This window comes from Panicum hallii, chromosome 2, assembly GCF_002211085.1.
Source record: "Panicum hallii strain FIL2 chromosome 2, PHallii_v3.1, whole genome shotgun sequence".
In the NCBI taxonomy this organism is placed as follows: Eukaryota; Viridiplantae; Streptophyta; class Magnoliopsida; order Poales; family Poaceae; genus Panicum; species Panicum hallii.
The window spans coordinates 47451333-47470310 of record NC_038043.1 but is presented as its reverse complement, the minus strand read 5'-3'; the positions used below and the strand labels follow the sequence as shown (position 1 = coordinate 47470310).

Below are 18978 nucleotides of genomic sequence, written 5' to 3'. Positions count from 1 at the left end.
ACTATTTCCTTGAACCTCTTGATAACTAACATTGTTTCCTCCACTGCTGATTGAAACGAACCATTCTGTGTGTTGTGTTTTTCAAGTCGTTCTATACTTGAATATCAACCACCTATCCTTGACAGTATCCATTGACGCCCCTTCAAAAAAACATTATCCATCGACAATCGTATTATTACCGCCATGAAGACAACTACGACGTACGACCCGATAAGGGCACCTAAAATGGACCTGTTGCTCGTTATTATCACGCTCGTTATTTTTATTACCACAAGCTCTCCATTGGACTTAACATTAAAGGTCTTCCATGTGTGTCCACCACATTTGTTGCTTGAGCCATATTAGACTATTATTATCATTATGATTGCAATTGCGATCAAACTTAAATAAGAAATAACCATCGGATCAATATGCAAGCAAACTATACATGAGTGCCGAAAGGAGTAGCGAGCCATACTTCTACGGGAGAAGAAAGACCCGTGGGAGGATAAGGCACCAAGGGGCAAAATTGTCATTTACTATAGCTGTCCAATTAAATCAACTAAAATAGTGCTAACGGTGTCTTTGAGCAAATGCACCCAGTTTAACCGTGTTCTTGAGCATAGATGTAAATTTTTAGTGGTCTCCAGCAAAGTTGCCTAAGATCTACGCGCTGGGTTCCCAGAACACGAAGCCGAGCATAAGCGAGAGGAAACGATGGGAGGATTCGGGAGGGAAGGGCTCTGGTCTCGTTTGCCTGAGATTTGAGCTTTGCTTACCTCTAGCTAGTTGATCTGCTCGACTGCTCCCCTGACTGTCAGTTTATCCCTTCGGCTTCAGTATTTTTCGCGTGAGGTAGATGGGCATGGAATGCAACAAGCAAAGAACTAAACTCTACACATGAAAGGAGAGTTTATATCCTGTTTTCTTCTAAGAAAAAGGATAAAATGGGAAAGATTTGGGTCATTTGTCTCGTGTGAATGAGGATACTCCCGTTTTTTTCTTTTTGCTCAAAGAAAAGAGAATATGCCAATACAATTGTAAAAACCGGAGGCAACAGCTTAAAATTTGAGTATTGAGAGCCATTGGATTAATATCTACGAATATAGGCGCCAAAATATATTTTTTTACTTTCCTAGGGTTAGTGCTAATTTTGTGCAATTGGGCTTGTTATCGCACAGTTATACTCATTTTTTCTAAGTAAATCATATTGTGTGTTGATTCTACTATGATTTGTGTCATTATTTGTGTAGGATGGATTCTAATTCGTCCTACAGGCTTGCTGTTCGTGTAAGTGCTTATGTTAAAATTACTGATGACAGCAGTCGCGAGTATTGTGAGGCTCTTAACATTGCTAAGATCTTAGAAAGGGATATGTCAAATTGGAATGATTTGCTAACTGAACTTGCTACAGACATTAACTTAGGCTCTTACCACAGGTTGCGTGTCACCTATTGGGACAAAATGAGTCGTAACTATGATGAAATTACATCTGATCAGAAATTGTTGCATGCAATTGACATGTATTGGGAGATAAGAAGGCTCTCATTGCAAGTGTGTGTTATCAAAAAGAATGATTCTGAATTCATGCATGATGTTGGGCGGCAACAGAGCATGCCTTATATTTTGCAGGGAGGCACTGATGCTCCAGCCAAACAAATTAATGCTCAGACTCCTCTTAAAACTGCATCACCCATTTCCGAGCCACACATCTCCAAGCCACAAAATCAGAATAGTACTTCAATGGCCTGGATGGATGATGATATAGAGTACGTTGGTTTGGATGATGAGGATCCCTTCAAAAATTTGCTTTCTGATTCTGAATGTGATGGTGATGTGGAGTGTGTTGGCTTGGAGGATGATTTAGTTGTGGATGATGCATGGGGTTGTGAGATAATTATCCATGCGACTGACTTAGAGAACCCAACAATAGCAGTTGGCATTAATTCTGGGGATGGTGATACTTTTAAGAAGGCTATTAGACAATATGCAATAAAAGGTGAATATAAAATTGCAGCTGCCTATTCTGAGTCGACAAGATATCGAGGCTATTACAAAGCTGAACGGTGCAAGTGGAAGATACATGCTTCCCGGGTGCAGGGTGGAAGTACATGGAACGTACCGAGGAACTAATTTTGTACTATTTTTTAATATTAAGTACTGATTTTGTACTGTTCAAGGTTGTGTTCATTTATACTGATATTTGATGCAGATAAAGAAGATACCATTTGAACACACTTGTCACAGCACTGGAAAAGTGGAGAAGAATAGCATGGCAACCAACCATTGAATCAGGGATAGGGTTCTTAATTGGCTTGCAAAGGATCTATAATTGGAGCTGCAACATTGAAGAAAAGACTAGAAGAAGAGTATCACTTGCAGCTATCATATTATGTAGTATGGGATGGTAGAAATATGGCTTTGGAACAACTCAAAGGCAAGTGGGATGATAGTTTTGAGCATGCTTTTAGTTTCAAGGCTGAGATGAAGACAACCAATCCAGGCAGTTTGGTGGACATCGAATATGAGCAAGTTGGGAAGAAGATGAGATTTACAAGAATGTTTGTTAGCCTGAAATCTTGTGTTGATGGTTTTCTGAATGGGTGCAGGCCTTTTCTTGGTGTAGATTCTACTCATTTGACTGGAAAATGAAAAGGTCAACTTGCATCTGTAACAACTATTGATGGGCACAATTGGATGTTTTCTGGGTGTTATGGTGTGTTTGGATCAAAGACAACTGAAAATTGGTCTTGATTTTTTAGTAGCCTTAATCAAGCTATTTGATCACCTCTAGGCCTAGTGATCTCAATAGATGCAGGCAAAAGAATTAATTCAGCTAATACTTAAGTCTTCAAAAATAGGGTGGAACATAGAGAGTGCATGAGGCATTTAGTTGCAAATTTCCAAAAGCGATTTCAAGGTGAGTTCTTCGAGAAGCATTTATGGCCAGCATGTAGAGCTTTCCAAATATATAGGTTTGAAGAGCACTATGATCTGATGTATGAAGCCTGTCCTGAAACTATGAAATGGATACATGAAAATCACAAGCACTTTTGGACAATACATTTGTTCTCTGAAGCAAGCAAATGTGACTATGTAACAAATAATATAGCTGAAACATTCAACAGCTGGATTAGGCATGAAAAATCCCTGCCCGTAATTGATCTTATGGATAGGATAAGACAGCTGCTGATGCAGAAAATGTTCTTGACAAGAAAAATTGCTCGGAAGCTTCAAGATAAGATGCTACCTAACATTATGAAGGATCTCAACTCAAGGAGTAAGGAGCTGAAATATATGTGGAGGTATTCACACAAGGATGGTGGTCAACGTGATGAGATGTTAGGTGAAGTTGAAGGTGTTACAAGGGATCTAGTTCATTGAAGGCATATTATTGATCTTCAAGAGAGGAAGTATACGTGCAGACGTTGGCAAATTACTGGTCTGCCATATACACATGCCTTGTGTATTATTACCTCAATTCGAGGTTGTAATATTGAAGGCTATGTTCATGAGTAATACTCTATCGCCAAGTTCAACAAAGCCTATGAGAAGTGTGCGAAGCCAATAATAAATTATAAACAATGGTTTAAAGTTGATCCTCGGTTTAAGTTGTGGCCTCCAATTCTAAAAAGGGCACCAGGAAGGCTAAGGGAGAGATGTACAAATCAGCCGCAAAAGGAGGATCTGGAAGAAGAATCACATGATACACAAGATGCAGACAGCTTGGATATATGGCAAAAACATGCAGTGAATATGTATATGATTATGATGCCACACCACCTGCTCCTCCAAAGCCAAAGAAAAAGTGAGGCAAGAAAAGTGTCTCCATAGTACCATCTAGTATCGTTGCCCCGCCGCAAGAACAACTATCATGTGCTGATCTATTGTGAGCTTCTTTAAATCAATCTTTGTAAATTTTTACAAGCCTTACATGTATCTTACATATCTAAACAACTCACAGTGCTACACCAACTAGAGTCATCACTTGTACTTCTACACCAAGCTCTGTTACAAGGAGGTAGACCTGTAATTTGAATTTAAAAATACTCATCTTTCTTCTCAAATCTGTAATTTCACATCTTTCTACTGGTTGCAGCATATCAAGGAGGTTGTTGGAACTAGAGCCATCCACACCAACCAGAGCTATGGTTCTTGTTTCTACACCGAGCCCTATGACAAGGGGGTATAACTCTTCTACCCTTTATGTATTTTTATTTTTTATGTCTGCTGTGTTGATATGCTTTTATATCCACTTGCAGCCGTAAAAGGATGCTGAACTTGAAGGCATCATAGAGCCTGTTGCTTCTCCAACCACATCTCCGGTTGCTATTGAGAAACAACATCTCCGGTTGCTATTGAGAAACAACATCTCCGGTTGCTATTGAGAAGGGAAATGCAAAGAAGTTGAAGGTTGTTAGGTCTAGAAAAAATTAGAGTATGCTGAAAACATATAAAGGCATCATTTTGGAGCATTATAGCTCAAAATATGTTATTTTCCAGTGCTGTACTTGTTAGGGAAACGTGGCTGAAATATGTGGTGTACTTGATGCCATATGTGGCTGAAACAATGTCATTTTATATTGCTGAATTTAATAGTTAAATATGGATCAACCATGTATTTTTTTCTATTGTTGGATATGCTCCCGTTGCTGTTAAATGATCTATTTGAAGCGTAGAGGTATTCTTGTCCAGATTTATATCTCTTGTAAGATGAAAATATTATTATATGAGCTATAGTGTTTTTCAGCAAATAGGTATATATTTATAATGGCTTCTAGCAAAAGCAAAGACATACTTTTTAGTGGTTTTCAGCAAAATCCACCTTCTAATGTTGTCCCAGGGCAAATTTTGTCTAGATCTTATTCTTGGACGAGAATCTCTCCTCGAGCTCTCCAGTTTTTGTTCTCGCGCCGCATAGCAATTCAAGCCCCAAAATTCTTTTGCGGCGTAATCTTTGACCCCCCGAATTTTGGGTTGTAGCCAAGAAGATGAACAAGGACAAGGCTCCGATGCCGGGGGACGGCGGCTCCGGCGACGGCTTGCCGCCGCAGGCCACGCGCCGTGCCGGGGCGCCGCCCTCGTCGTCGACCCCGCCGCCGGAGTTCGACATCAGCCGCATGCCGGACTTCCCTACGCGGAACGCCGGCCACCGGCGCGCGCACTCCGAGATCCTGAGCCTGCCCGACGACCTCGACCTCAGCGCTCCCGGAGGCGGCGATGGACCTTCGCTGTCGGACGAGAACGACGAGGAGCTCTTCTCCATGTTCCTTGACGTGGACAAGCTGAACGCGTCGTGCGGGGCGTCGTCGGAGGCCGAGGCTGAGTCGTCGTCCGCGGCAGGTGGCGGGGGTGAGGGGGCTGAGCTGGGGCACGCGCCTAGGCCAAGGCATCAGCACAGCCAGTCCATGGACGGGTCCATGTCGATCAAGGCGGAGCAGCTGGCGGCGGCGCAGGGAATGGAGGGGATGTCGTCTGCAGAAGCGAAGAAAGCAGTGTCTGCGGCGAAGCTGGCTGAGCTTGCTCTTGTTGACCCAAAGAGGGCAAAAAGGTATTGTATGCTTGTTCTTGTAAAATTTCATCTATTATGCAAGCTTTTTACATGCTACTTAGTTTGGTTGGCCAGGTTTATTTTTGAAACATGATTGGCTATGTTTATGTGGAATTGGTTGCATTATTTGTTGGTCATTTGCTATCACATGATTCTTGGCTAAAGGAAGGTTTAGTGCATGGCGTAGTATGAACGAATGGCATGGTTTAGTTGCTCTAGGTTTGCTTCATGGAGTAGGTTCCGTGAGAGGCAAACTAGATCGGTAGGTGAGGCTGAGGGGAAATTGCACAGGGAACTTTAGCTAAGGATCTGATTCTTAGATGCAAAGACTGTATTGGGTTTTGCTTTGCACAAATAGTATTGAGAGTGAAAATGTCTGAATCTCAGAGCTTAATGTTTGTTCTATATTAGTCTTTTTACATGCAAATCAGTTTAGTTGGTCAGGTTTACCTTGGATGACTGTATTATCTGTTTGACCATTTCACTTCAAACAGCTGCGTCTAGAAATTCTTCTCTGACAGATTTTTAGCGAAGGGAAATTTACTAAGTGATGGTTCTATGGAATTATGAATGAATGTAAATGGTATAAGTATTCAAGGTGTTGGTTCACAGAATAGGTCACATTAGAAGAAAGTTTAAATATCACATGCACACGGCCCAATACTCAAAACGTGCAAGTGGCATCTGCTCCCACAGTCTCAGAGTCCTTCCATTGCCTTATTTCAGTATGCATCATTCTTCAGGATAAGTGAATTTTATGTGGTGAATAAGCATGCTTATGGTGATTTTTTGTTGGTATCTATTGTTTGACAGGATTTGGGCTAATAGACAATCTGCTGCAAGATCGAAGGAAAGGAAGATGCGCTATATTGCTGAACTCGAGCGCAAGGTTCAAACTCTGCAAACAGAAGCCACAACATTGTCAGCTCAGTTGGCATTGCTGCAGGTAGGCACTATTTTTCTGGAGTTCCCTTATGGATTTTTCTGTTTTATAGTTAGACCAATCTGCATGGTATATATGTCGTAAAAGCTATTGGGTTCTCCCTGAGATCATCAAGGTTTTGGAACTGATAGAAAATTAATGAGTATTTAGAAAGCGTGGTTACAAAAACACCAAATTGGTCACTGCTCACGTGTTCGGACCGGCAGTTTGGTAGTTGAGCTGCAGTTCTAATTATGTTAGATGCCCTGATATATTTCCATAGAATGCAGTCTGGCTCCCTGCTCCCTGCTCCCGTGTGCGCAGGAGCCCAGGACTCACATTGTGCTCTCTTCAACGCTTGTTTTAAGGATATTTTGACGGCAATCGACATGAATGACTTCTAATCCATACTATGTATTGCCTTGTCACATGCATGATAAGCATAGTTTGGGCACCATGCATGGTGAAGTTTAGCTTTTTCTCCATGTCATAACCACAATTAGTGTTTCCTGGGTGCAACTTGGGATTTTGGAGAGGTTGGGGCTCTATCCACTGAACGTTTTTCGCCTGATTTTTAATAAAACAAAATTATTACGGGCCAGTTTGTTTTCCTTCCTTATTTACATGCCATACAAGCTGCCAGTTTCATTTTGGTTGTGAACCAGCTCTCAGGTCTGTTTTGAACAGTTGTGTTCAAGTGGAACTATCTGTTCAGTGCCTTTTGGTCTGTCCGATATATTTGTCCTTGCATTGCAGAAAACAATATCATATACAGTATAGCCACACGCCCACAAGTTATGATATATAACTTGGAAGGTTCATTTACAAGTTGCAATATCTCATATCCCTGTGGTGTGAAACTGTTGATCAAATGCAGCCGTAGTGCTATGCCATGCTAGTTTTGGAATGGCTTGACAGTATCATCTAGGATGTTACTTGTTTCTGCAAGTGACTACTAATTGTTTCTCGCTTCGCATACTTGTTAGGTCTTTATACCATACACATAGTTACCCAATTAATAGGAGTTGCTGTTTGGTGTTCCCTAGGTGGATATAATGTTCAGATGAAAATACTGAGGATATCTTATATATTTTCTTATGTGACAAAGTGATCTGACTACATCTTCCTCATGTCATCCTGAATGATTGACCACAGCTATGCTACGTCTACAAAATTATGCCAGCATACAAAAGTTTTGACATGTTAAAGCTTTAGTTCCCACTTTTAGTAACTTCTTTTTTTTTTGTATGGAGCATTATTCCTTTCTGGAGCTACCAATTAATGTTTCACTACGCTTACTAGATACCTGTGTTTCACTATGCTCATGTGATTATTCTGCTTATTTACCTTGCTTTTGCTTCAGATAAATAACTATTATTCTTCTCATTGTGTTGCTATATCAGAGAGATACCACTGGGCTAACAACTGAGAATAGTGAGTTGAAGATACGGCTGCAGACTATGGAACAGCAAGTCCACTTACAAGATGGTAATATTCATTTGACCCCCATGATTGATGGATTTTGCCCTGTCCAACATTTTTTTTTATTAGATCTACTGACCTTTTCCTTTGGATAATGCTGTGCCTGCGTGCATGCGAAATATAGGAGCATTATTCACTAGTGTTTGCTTTTCTTGGTGCAGCCTTGAATGACACTCTGAAAGCGGAGGTCCAGCGGCTGAAGGTGGCAACAGGACAGGTGGCCAATGGTGGTGGAAATATGATGATGAACTTTGGCGCCATGCCACGCCCGTTTGGGGGCAACCAGCAGATGTTCCAGAACAGCCAAGGGATGCAATCCATGCTGGCCACTCAGCAGCTGCAGCAGCTTCAGCTCCACTCCCAGCCTCAGCAGCAGTCACTGCGCCCTCAGCACCAGCAGCAGCCACTACACCCGCTGCAGGTACAACAGCTGCAGCAGGCGGCGAGAGACCTCAAGATGAAAGGGCATCTGGGCTCCCAGGGCCAGTGGGGAGACGGGAAATCTGGGAGCAGCGGCAGTTGAGCAGCTGGTTCTGAAAGCTTGGTGTAAGTGGTGGTTAGAAGTGAAGATGGCTGTTTCGGGGATGATGTTGTGCAACTGTAGTGATCGTTAACTCACTCATCTATCTATAGGCTCAGTTCAGCATCAGTTTATCGTTAACTTGGTTATCTGTAAGCACACTGCAACTACAGACAGTCGGATGGTCACAGATGTTAGTTCATCTGCTGGATTTTGTTTCTATCTCTCTCCAGTTAAAGGGTTAAAAAATGGTTCGAAATGAAAGGTTTCAGACGAAATCTCCCGTTTCGTCATGTACTGAGGTAGCATGGTACCAGATGTATTGCATTTTGGTGGTGTTATTTTAGGATGTCTTCACTTTGGCACAGCTTGCTAGATGTCCACCCACACCGTTTGTTAGCAGCAAAAGTGAAGGACATGCCAAGCTGCATAAGATGGTATACCTAGAATTCGACATGCCGAGCACAACGCCTTCTGCTACATATCCAAGCACAGCTAGCTATTGCCGCTACATATACAAGCATTCATTCTGAATCGAATTCTTCTGACACATACTATTCTAAAAACCTGTATATTTCAGTGTCAAACACACTTTTTTTTTAGAAAGACAGGCCAAAGCCCTGCCCCATTCCATTAGAACAGAGCAAAACGTTTTTAGCAGTTACAACATTTCAGACAAAAGGAAAGCACCCAGCGCTAGAGGTGGCTAGTTCCACAGCTAACCACACCAACCAAGCGGGGCCAAAGCAGTTTAAGGTCAGGTACAACAGTAGAGGCTCACGAAGGAACAAAAGACAGATTATTCTTAGTTCACGGCACACCAGCTTCTCATGCTCCCTTCTTCGTAGTTGCTGTCTTGAGCCGCTTCATGAGAAAACTATTGCCAACGGCGCCTTGTTGACTTCCTCCAGAAAGCTGCACCATTGGTCGACACCAGTCTCCAGGATCACTATTAACATTGGCTTCCAGGATGAAACGCATTTGTTCATCCTCCTCAGGATCAGCTTGATGTCCGACCAGCACTGATGACGAAAAGTCATATTATTTTGTGTTAGCCAGATCAACCAACATACTCCAGCAGAGATGATGTTGAAAGTACCAATTTTTTTCCCACAAATCCACTTGCTAGCCATATCTAAAAGAGAACAAATATGCAAACCACAGTATCTGTGAACATAGTTCCAAATCTCTCGAGCAACCACACACTCAAAAAAGAGGCGAGTGATGGATTCATGTTCAGGTCAGTATTGACAGCTCAAAGGCTTATTTATCCCTCTCCTACTAAGGTTGTCAGTAGTCATCAACTTGTTATGAGCAAGCAACCATAGAAAAAGTTGGATTTTAGGGGGGACTTGTATTTTCCACACAGCAGGAATAAAGACTGACTGAACACCTCATATAAGGATTGTGTGGTGTACACCCCTTTACTATCATATTGCCAAATCAAAGCATCCTCCTCCTCACTGAGGACCAGGTCAGAAACAACATCCACTAACTCATGCCATCTTTGCATCATATAAGCAGAGAAAGTTCTTCTGAAAGTAAGCTTCAGCTCAACTCCATCCCACACATTTGCTACAGAGATACCAGTTTGATTACTAATACAAAAGAGATCCCAAAACTGGGTTGCTAGAGGGGCAGATATCTTCCCAAAACCTAACTTTAGTCCCATTACCATTCCACCTATAACCAAACTTGACAGCCCTGAGCAGCCCAGATAACACTTTTCCAAAAGGTAGAAGGGATATAATGTGGTAGGCTAAAAATATTAATGGCATTTCTAACATATTTTTGTTTGACAATCTCATGCCACATTTCCCCTCATCCTTAACAAGTTAACATACCTCTTAATCCAGGAACCTAAAAGAACTAAATTGAGATCTCTAACGTTGGGAACTCCCAGCCCACCATATTCTTTTTTCATAGAGACTAAGTTCCAGTTGGCCAGGTGAATTTTACTATGCCCCTCATAATCATTCTAAAGACAATTTGCCATGTGAGAGTTAATAAGATTCAAGACCCACTTTGGAAAACGAAAGGAGGACATCAGATAGATGGGAACACTAGCAAGACAAGCTTTGATCAAAATAATTCTCCCTGCATAAGAGAGCAGCTTGCCTCTCTACCCTACAATTCTTTTCACAATCTTGTCGACCAAAGGCTGTAGGTCCTCTCTCTTAAGTTTTTCATAATGGAGGGGAATTCCTAGATACTTAATTGGAAAAGTCCCTACAGGACACCCAAAAACACTAGCAATCTCCCCCACTTCCTGGTCTTCTACGTTCATGGGGATTAGCTCACTCTTGTTGTAATTGACTCTCATGCCTGACATTAACTCAAAGGAGGACAAGATTGTTTTCATATTTCTTAACTTATCCAGGTCCCTATCTAAGAACAAGATGGTGTCATCAGCGTACTGCAAGCTAATAACACCTTGAGGGAAAAACTCAACCCCCAAACTGTTTATATATTCTAAATCAGCAGCTTTTTTGAGAATTTTAGTAAGAACATCCACCACAAGATTGAAGAGGATAGGAGACAATAGATCCCCCTGCCTAAGCACCTTTCTTGTTTCGAAATAATTCCCCTCAACACTATTCACCGTGACTCCCACAGAGCCGTTGTGCAAAATGCTCCTGATCCACATTATCCATTTACCTCCAAAACCTCTCTTTTCAAGGACTTCTAGGAGAAACTCCCAATTAACCTTGTTGTATGCTTTCTCGTAATCCAATGTCAAAACTACCCCAGCACCCCCACTATTGTGCACACTATATATAACTTCATGTGCAGTAACCACACTCTCCAAAATAAATCTCCCTTTAATGAAAGCAGATTGGTTACTACTGACCAGTATGTTAGCCACAAGATTGATTCTGTTGGTGAGAACTTTAGTAAAAATCTTATAGCTACAGTTGAGGAGACATATGGGTCTAAATTTGTTCATAGTGCCAGCACCTGACATAGTATCAGAGTAATGGCTGCAAAATTTATTCTAAAGATATCAAGAGATTCTTTATGGAAATCTTTGAACATATTTAACAAATCACCTTTCACTAGCTCCCAAAAGTGCTGGTAAAACATGAAAGACAGACCATCTGGACCTTGGGCCCCATCATAATATGACTCAAAAAATAGCCTTTTTAACTTCCTCTTCACTAAAGGGCGCTTCCAAAATGGCAGTCTCCTCTAGGGAAACCTTATCCTCTTCCTCAAAGAAGTCATCATTAATTCTAATATCAGGTCTGTCCTCAAACTTGAACAGATTTTTATAATAGTTAGTAGCAATTTTCCGAATATCTTCAGTATTATGGACTACCCTTTCAGGGCCCTCCATAGACTGAATCAGGGTTTTCCTCCCCCTTTGGTTTGCTACTGCATGGAAGTAGTTAGTATTTCTACCCCCTCCTTTATGTTCCTATCCCTAGATCTCTGCCGGGCCTTAGTTTCCTCCATGGCCCACAACCTATTCAGATCTATCATAATGGTATCTTTTCTATCTTGCTGGATTTGGGTAAAAGATAGCTCTTCAGATAGCTTATCCAAACATCAAACTCTCTCATCAAAGCATTTTTCATCTTTCTATTAGCAGCTTCAGCATTGCAGCTCCACCTTCTAATTTTTTTCTAAGAGATCTAACTTTGGTTTGCCAAGTTTTCATAGAGGAACCCTCAGCCATACCAGAATCCCAGCATCTAGCAACAACCTCTTTAAACTCAGCATGCTAAAGCCACCATTTTTTAAATCTGAATCTAGGTTTCACCACAATCGGACCACCCCCAGATTCCCACGGAATAGGGGTGTGATCACTTGGATTTCTTAGCAAAGTTGTACATGTAGCCAAAGGAAAACTCTGGTCAAACTCAGTAGAGCAAAACATTCTATCTATCAAGGATATAATCAGGTTCCCTGATTGTTTGTCCAAGTGAATCTCCTCCCCATAAGTTGGAGCTCAGTTAGGTTGCACTCATCTACCCAGTTATTAAACTTATCACACCAAGCTAGGTCAACAATGCCATTACTTTTATCACTTTATTTTCTAATAAGATTAAAGTCACCTCCAGTCAAGGAAGGACCATCACAATCAGTGCAAATAGCAAACAACTCCTCAATAAAATTATTTTTCTTGTCATCATTTGCCGGCCCATAAACAGTGTTGATCCTACAGCAGAAACCATTGGCCAAACATTTAACTACACAACTAATAGAGAAGGTTCTTTTCTGCCACTCTAAAACCTCAAAAACATCTTGGTTCGCTCCAGGAGGATGCCACCAGCAGTCCCCTCAGCAGGTAGATAGTTCCACTCAAAATTTTTACTACCAGCCAAACCATTAAGATAACTATAGGTGAAGATAGCTTTTTTTTGTTTCTTGGATCCCAAGGAAATCCAAGTGGTATTGGTCAATGATTTCAGTAATTCTTTGTCTCCTACCCTCTTCACCAGACCCTCTGATATTCCAGAAGGCCCCTCTCATATTTTCACTCCTTTTTCAGGGTGCTTGCCCTACCCTGTCTATTCATGCTTTTTCCTACCCTTTTCTGGCGGGAATGAACCTCCTGCAGAGGTGTTTTGCCCTCAGAGCATTTGGCCAAACTTTTTCCACTCCTCTCCCTACTAGTGGATGTTCCCTCCAGGTCACCCTCTAGACTATTTACCCTCTCCTCACTACCAAAGAGAGAACTATCAATCTCACCAACATGAATATTCAAGCTATCACAAAAGGATTTAATATTAGCACAAGCAGATTTTTTTACAGTTTTACCTTTTGTTTTGTAGTTGTCCTCCAGGTTTCAGTGTCAAACAGTCGTTCTGAGAATAGCAAACCATGCATATTTTGTAGCAGGTATACTAGCAGGGGTGCAAATTTTGTAGCAGGTCCTCCAAAATGATATCGAGTGACATTTACACCCTCATCAGCCCTCGTATGGGCAGTCATGTCGTGATAAATTACATTGACATCAATGCACACGTCTCGGTCCACAGCCACAAGCCCAATTGCCAAGCCCAAACAAAAACCTTAGCTCTAATCAAGGTAAGCCGTGTGCACAATTGCCACACTACACTGCAATCCAACCTATGTTCTCATATAAAATCGCTTTAAACTATCGTGCTGCTTTAGTGTGAGAAATAATAAGCTGATGACCGTCATTTGCTCTTAATATGTTCAGCCCCCTACATCTTTTTTTTTTTCTGGATCCGCCCTCGGATAGGTGGCGAGGCCAGCGAACAATGACGCCCGTCCGGAGGCATCCAGCAGATATTCCACAACCACCAGGACCAAGCGGTGAAAAATCCATGCTGGCAGCTGGCGACGCACCAGCTCCAGCTCCCCTCCCAGCTGCTGCTCTGTGCAGACGTGTGACGTGTCTACAACTCTACCTACCCAGGTTGCCCAGAGTCCGGACCACATCGCTGCCGATGCCGACCAAACTGGACCAACCGGGGGCGGAAAGGGGCGGCGCAGCAATATCCTGGCGCGGGTTGGTGCGGCCGGGTGCACCCATCGCCACCAAACAAGCCCTTGTTTACCGTTTCTGGTTCAACCACTAGTCCTATCACACCAGCCCCCGAACCGCCATATAACCGCGCGCTCGCTCGAGTACCCGCACCGCACCTGCTAGCTCACCGGGCGGCGCGCGCGCGACCTCGCGATGCCGGAAGCGGCCGCGGCGGCGCGGGCGGGGTACGTGCCGCTGGGCGCGGCGGAGCGGCAGCGGCGGGCGCTGTTCCTGCAGAGCTACCGGTTCTCGGTGGACGACGACGACGACCGGCCGCAAGGGACGGCGCTGCGCGGGCGCCTGCTGCGGATGCTGCGCGAGGCGGGCGGGGCCGTGGCGCAGGCGGCCGGGCGCGCGCGGGGCGCGGCGCGGTGGTGGGCGGGCGCCGGGCTGGCCAGGGCGTGGCGCGGGTGGAGGCCGCGCGCCGCCGACCATCCCCTGCTCGGCTGCTTCGGCGCCGGGCACCACCACCGCAAGTACTACCTGCACGGCTACGCGTGATGGGCGCGTGTACAGAGTAAACTTTGTGAGCACATGATGGACGAGCTACACCTACAACGCTTGAGCATATGACCATCAAGCAATGATCATCTTAATCACCTAAAACCATGTACCGCGAAAGGTTCGAACCTCGGGCTTCAGCGTATCTAGCAGAAAGAGCAAACCATCAGCGTCTGTAGCACCTGCCCCGGAAATGTAACCCTACAAATGTACAACGTTAGTTACCGCATTTGGATTAATTAGAAAGTTGTTACTGTTATATATATCATGCACCAAAACAGGGCCAATCAATCAGTTTGCTGACAAACCGTCCTTCCTCATCCTTATGTTTGGCGGCGATGATCTCCGAGAATATCCGTAAGATGATCTTAGAAAATATCCCCCAAACGATCGTTGCAGCGGCTAAGTACATGAGTGTTGTATGAGTGTAGTACATTATGTAGATCTAGATACTAAAATTCAACTTAGTTTGCCCATATGATTCAAATCAAATAATTATTTCTAATATAATAATATCAAAACTAACAACATATGTTGCAATGAAATTTAAAAAAAATTAACATCAAATGAAGACAAACCAAACAAATATGATATATGATTGTTCACTAAATTGACGAACAAGTTAATAATACATTGTCGAGCTAAGCTGCTTATGAACATATGACATGCCATTTTCATATTCCCCAGTAGTTATCTAGATAATAGTGAAGTATAACAAGACAAATATGGAAAAATTTGTAATGTCATGTGATTACACCCCAAACAGCGTTATTTTTCAAATAATTTTTCACATGCGTTTGCTAAGCTTAAGATTTTTGTTTGACGTTCTTGTGCCTTCCTTAGTTTTTTTAAGATTGTAGACACATCTTTTTATTGATCAAGTAGCGGTTAATGGTCCAAGTTATATCTAGCCTCTAGTTCTTTTTATCTTTTTATGTATTTGTGAAAAATACAATTTTTGTTGGTTGAGTTAAACATAGATCTTTTTCCAACTAAGAAAGCACATCCGTTAATCATCTCATACATCCATCAGTACATACCCTTATATATATATATGTGTGTGTGTGTGTGTGTGTGTGTGTGTGTGTGTGTGTGTGTATGTATGTATATGTGTGTGTGTGTAATACAACCATCACTACCTATCATTTTACATGTAATACATCAATCACTACATATCCTTTTACATGTAATATGTCATGTGGATATGTATTTAAATGCATTACCATAATCACATTTACCCTTTCTAGAGTATTTCCACAAATAGTTAGAACTATCTCTAAACTCTTAGGATTATAAAATATTATTCTAGGAGATCCAAAAGTTTAGTTTCATGCAAAACATTTTCATATTGAAGAAGTTATGAATTTCACTGTAAAAGTATTTGATTTTTTTTTGAAATTTGAATGAGGCTAAATTTCTTTAAATTTCTCCAAATCTGATATCTACTAGTGTTTTTTGGGGTTGGTTTCGTATAAGTATACGTGATCATGGGCCTCCCGACCTGACGAACCTGACCCAATCAGCCTGAAAAAACTCGACCCAACCAATACATGGTATAGGCTAAGACCAAAATTTACGACATGCCAAAAAAAATCGCGTCGAGCGTAGGCTGATTTTTTACCCGAAACCCTATCCAACCCGACCCTACCACGTGTCGGGTCGGGATCGCGCTAAAAAAACGCTAGGTTTTTTTAACCCGAACTGAACCGATAAATGATATGGATGTACAAATTCACGCTTAGGCACGACGTCCGATCGAAATGGGTGAACATTGTCCATACGACATGGCTTTCACTGGATTAGAGCTTACAACATATAGCGCGCTGCCGGCCGGTCCTGGGCCGTCCCGGATCCCTGGCAATTCCTGGAACTTTTTTATGTACTTCCGCCGTCCTTGCTCCGCCAGCCGGTCATGCTAAAAACGATTCGGTTCCAAGCTAGATCCGATATGGTACAATCAGATTTGAGCCGATGAGAAGAAAGGAATCATGAACATCCAAAACCGAACCACCGGACGGAATGGTATGTGACGAGGCGATCACACGCCCTTTCTCTCCTCGTCTTTCCAGGGGATCGAATCAGGAAAGCGACCAGCTGGACGCACGCCGAAATACAAAGCCGAGAGCTGTTGATGAAGATCCGTTTCAACCCCCAGAAGGCCAGAACAGGAAACATGTCACCCTTCGTACGTGCTAACCCACCGACTATTGCCTGAATTCATCACAAAACCCTACGATTTGGGCACGGTTTCGCTAGCAAACCAAAGACGGATACGCCTAACTCCGTGGTGACCCGGCTGACTCGGCGACCATTTGGAATTTTGGTTTTGGAAAGGACGGCGAGTGCGTGCGAACGTATCTCCTCCCGAGTCCAAGCGCCCCACTGCAACCTCCCTTCTTCGGTTCTTGACTCCACCAGCGCACCAAACCCGCCTGTCGTCTCTCTTTCATTCCCTCCGGTCCCCCGGTCAACACACACACACACACCAGCCAGCATGTCACAGCGAAGCTGCGTACTCCACGCGGGATTAATATTCCTCCCGTACGTGTAGCGGTGTAGGCTGTAGCCAGTCTCGTCTCGGTCTCGGCAGATCCACGCGCTCACGCGGCCGGCCGCCGGCTTTGCGCTTTCCACCGGGGCACCTCCGATCCCGCACCAACCAACCGTCCACGCTCTCTGGTAGTAGTGTGCATCACATCAGCAAACGCGTCACCATCCAACCGACCCCCCTCCCGCCACCGGCCGGCCGGCCTCCCTCTATAAGTAGCCGCGCGCGCCACGCACACCGACCGGACACCGCCAAACCCGCGCGAGCTCGCGTACATTCCAGCCAAGCTACACACGCACGGTCACGCACCCACCTGCTTGCTGTTCGATCGGCTCTTGAGGACGAGGACGAGGACGAGGCGCGCTCGATCGCGGCAGCTTGGCAGCTGGGATCGACCGGCACCGGCTGATATGGCTTCGTCGAGGCGGCTGCTCGCGGTGTTCGCCGTGCTGGCGGTCGTCTTCCTCGCGGGCGCGGGCGTCGCCGGCGCCGCGAGGCCGGCGCCGGCGGGTGGCGGCGGGGAGGAGGCGGCGGCGTACCTGGTGGTGGACCCGGCGGCGGTGGTGGAGAAGGCGAGGGAGACGGTGGAGATGCTCATGGCGAGGCTGCCGGCGGGGCCCAGCCCCAGGGGCCCCGGTCACTAGGGATCTTCGGATCGGATCAAGGATGTATATGCAGAGGCCATACATACATAGGTTGATGATTTGGTTATACTGAACCGTATATACTCTGCCGAGGCATGGTACTTGCATTGGTGTCTTGGTTACAAGATTCTTTGATACACTTCTTTTCTTTTTAATTCTTGGTTACTAGCATAGCATTGGGTGCAGAAAACTTCCATTATTTCTATATTATCCCACGTCTATTGTTCCAATGAGATTATATAAATTATTAAATTTAAAGGCGGAATCCTTCCAAGTGCTGCGTGCCTATTTTTCTCTACTCGGTTCCTCAAACAAGATCTACTACCTGCTGATCTGACCAACAGAAGATGTCTCTTTCTTCATGGGCTTGTCATTGGTGTGGTAGTTTTGTCAAACTTTGATGACGTGCAAAACTCTCAGTCGCTCGTGAAATCGTACCATGCTCAATGACCGAAAGCTGACCACGAGTTTGATCAGAAAGGGACATTTATAAAAGATGTTTGTAGATGGTCAGCGAAATCGGCCAAGCACCAACACCTTACACCTCACACGGGTACGATCTATTAGAGTGCATCGTCAAGCATGTCCGCATGTGCTCCTTGTTAGGATCTCCATGCGGATGCTGAGCGCGTTGGTTACGCTTTTCTGTCATTTTTCTTCCGGGCGTCAAATCCATGTGTCCAGTTGAGCGACTTAAAAATGACAGCCAGCACATACCACCTCGCCAAAAATGTGCATGAGCTTATTAAAGCTAGGCTCTTGTGGTCAGCAAACAGCTGAATGCAGAATTCAACACGCACCAACCAGTGACGAAATGTGCCTGTGCCCTTTGCTGCTATGCAAGCATCCTTCCCACACTAACAGACGTTTACACCTAGTGGTAACCGTGCTACTAGATACCCAGACACTAGCAGAACACATACTACACAGTGCACGGCTGAATAGCTGTGCTCGCTCGTGCAGCTTACATGTCCAAATAAGCCAGCCATATACAAGATCAGAAAGCCGTGCCTTCCTACCGCGTGAACGTGCCAATCAGTGCAAATGCAGGCTACTGTCCACCATCGCCTTCCCCGGACCTGCTTCATGCTAATCCGAAAATTAACCTCATCTTAAGCTGACATGGAGGGAAGAAAAATGGGCTTAATCAGCTGCAAAGCACCGTCAATCACGTCGAAATTAAACACATCGTCTGGTACTGCGGCTACTGGAGTCCAGCCGGAGATGAGCACCACACAGCATCGAGCCATGTCCTTGCAGCGCACACGTGTGATGCGGGTACAGGCACAGCAGGAACGGTTCAACCAAACGCACGTACGGGCGCTTCTATA

The 18978-nt window shown here is 44.0% G+C and overlaps 2 protein-coding genes across 2 annotated transcripts; both read left to right on the top strand.

Moving 5' to 3' along the window:
- Nucleotides 1–4773: 4773 nt before the first annotated feature.
- On the top strand, nt 4774–8747 carry LOC112883378 (transcription factor RF2a-like). The gene is made up of 4 exons (XM_025948672.1): nt 4774–5530; nt 6344–6476; nt 7856–7940; nt 8096–8747. The coding sequence occupies exons 1-4, from the start codon at nt 4971–4973 to the stop codon at nt 8455–8457; spliced, it is 1140 nt and encodes a 379-aa protein (XP_025804457.1). The 5' UTR covers nt 4774–4970; the 3' UTR covers nt 8458–8747.
- An 8511-nt stretch (nt 8748–17258) lies between these two features.
- On the top strand, nt 17259–17921 carry LOC112882942. The gene has a single exon (XM_025948142.1). It carries the CDS (start codon nt 17414–17416, stop codon nt 17645–17647), a length of 234 nt encoding a protein of 77 aa, XP_025803927.1. The 5' UTR covers nt 17259–17413; the 3' UTR covers nt 17648–17921.
- Nucleotides 17922–18978: the final 1057 nt, after the last annotated feature.